Raw genomic sequence first — 1848 nt, 5'->3', positions numbered from 1 at the left:
ATCATTACTTTCCGGCCATGACTTTACTACAGTATTCAAAAGCGCCGACCGATGAGCAAAATTCGGCCCTACTGTCCTAAGTTCACCACGCGGCACTACTAGTACGGAGGCTCAAACAAAGCCATTGTTCAGGTCGCAACCATACTACCTGTGCCAGCGACGCTCCTATCCAAACCTCCTAGTTGTGCAAAGGAATGAAATCCAGAGCGATTTCCTCTTTAACTAGCTTTCTAGAGAGGATGATGCGAGAAAGTGGAGAAGATAGAGTATGAGGGAAAAGAAAAAAAAAAGAGACCCTAATAACTTTTTGAGTACAAGATGGAAATAAAAAAAGAAACTCCCCCTTGATCCAACTACGAGTTATAGAAAACCCTTGAATTTATTTTCATACACCCTCCATCACCCAGAAACCCCCTGTAATCCGGTAGGCCAACAGAGTTAGGCAGCGATACGTCTCTGCTCAGCTAAAGACCTTCCCCTCTGCTTGGCACTCAGCTTAACGAGCTTGTTCTCTGGAGCCTTGGCGACGGCTTCGTCGGCTTCGGAGACAATGACCTCAATGTGGCAGGGGTTTGACATGTACGGATTGATCTACAAAAAGAGGGGTCAGTTAGGGGGGGGCTAATGCTGGACAAATTGGTAACGTACACGGCCATGGGCACGGTATGTCCTTCTGCGTTGCTTAGGAGCTTGGTTGACTTGAATGTGGGAGATGATAAGGTTAGAATTATCGAGGCCCTTGGTGTCGGCGTTGGCCTCTGCGTTGCGGAGAAGACCAAGGAGGAACTCGGCAGACTTCTCGGGCCAACGAGCGCGGGAAACCCCGAATTGTTTTCCTGTGCAAATATATCCGTTAGCACATTCCATCCATCCCCAGTATATCCAAACTCAATATCCATTCCGAATGTCAGTTTGGTGAGAGTACTGAATCTCAAAATCCGTCCAATAACATCCTCCTCGGTCTAGCACCATTGGCCACTCCACATTCCCAAAACCTCGCATCCGACCAAACTTCAACGCAAAATGGACGCATGCAAAATCTCCAGAAACCCACCTTGGGCGCATCTTCCAGTCGATCCAGCATATCGCCTCATAGGAACAGCCTCCCTGTGACCCTTAACGTTCTCCAAGTAAGCAATAGCCCGAGAAAGCTTCATGCGGTTGATGGCCTGGGCGGTCTCGCGAGTGTTCTTGAAGGAAACACGGAGGAAAGACCCGCGGGATTTTGCGGACTTCGAAGGATTATTAGGAACAGCGGCGTATCGGACCTACAATTATGGAAGAAAAAATTCAGCATTTTTCAAACCGGCAAATTGTGTCCTTCAAGGGAGGAAGAAAACCAACCATCTTTGCTGATCTCGAAATTGATGGGCGGGTTGTCGTCGGTTGTCAGGTCGTTTGTCGTTCCTAAGGTCGTTGGTGGAGAATGATTCTCCAATTTAGTGCTATTTGCCCATGGTGTGTGGAAAGACTGTCTTTGAGTGGTGGGGTGGGGTTATGCCCTAATGGTCACACAGAACACGTGCAGGAGTGGTATGATATCATACATGTTGAACTTCACAGCTTTGGATTGCTTATTAATATCATACTCAAGACATAGAGGGCTCTAAAATCGCTAGAAATCACAATGTAGGTAAGTTAATCCGGGTCTTCGCCACCTAACGGTAGACGTCACTTCAATACTGGAATAGAGGTTGTTTGGCATCCATACCGAGGTTAAACCCCACGGGAACCGAAGGTTTTTGAGCTATCATTACCTGGGCGGGAGTGGCATCCGCGAAATTGAGTAAGTAATTTGCTACAATGTTGAGTGACTGCTAATGGGTTAACAACAGCTGAGCGGGCTTC

The 1848-nt window shown here is 47.6% G+C and overlaps 1 protein-coding gene; it reads right to left on the bottom strand.

Annotated features, from left to right (window-relative positions):
* Positions 1-354: 354 nt before the first annotated feature.
* GSTUM_00001318001 (60S ribosomal protein L17) lies at positions 355-1545 on the bottom strand (the record flags this gene model as incomplete). XM_002838792.2 has 5 exons in its annotated part: positions 355-591; positions 649-836; positions 1055-1268; positions 1345-1357; positions 1514-1545. The coding sequence occupies 5 exons, from the start codon at positions 1543-1545 to the stop codon at positions 439-441; spliced, it is 600 nt and encodes a 199-aa protein (XP_002838838.1). The 3' UTR covers positions 355-438.
* Between the last annotated feature and the right edge of the window lie 303 nt (positions 1546-1848).

This window comes from Tuber melanosporum, assembly GCF_000151645.1.
Source record: "Tuber melanosporum whole genome shotgun sequence assembly, scaffold_285, strain Mel28".
In the NCBI taxonomy this organism is placed as follows: domain Eukaryota; kingdom Fungi; phylum Ascomycota; class Pezizomycetes; order Pezizales; family Tuberaceae; genus Tuber; species Tuber melanosporum.
The sequence above is the reverse complement of the archived record's forward strand: the minus strand, read 5'-3'. Positions and strand labels throughout refer to the sequence as shown.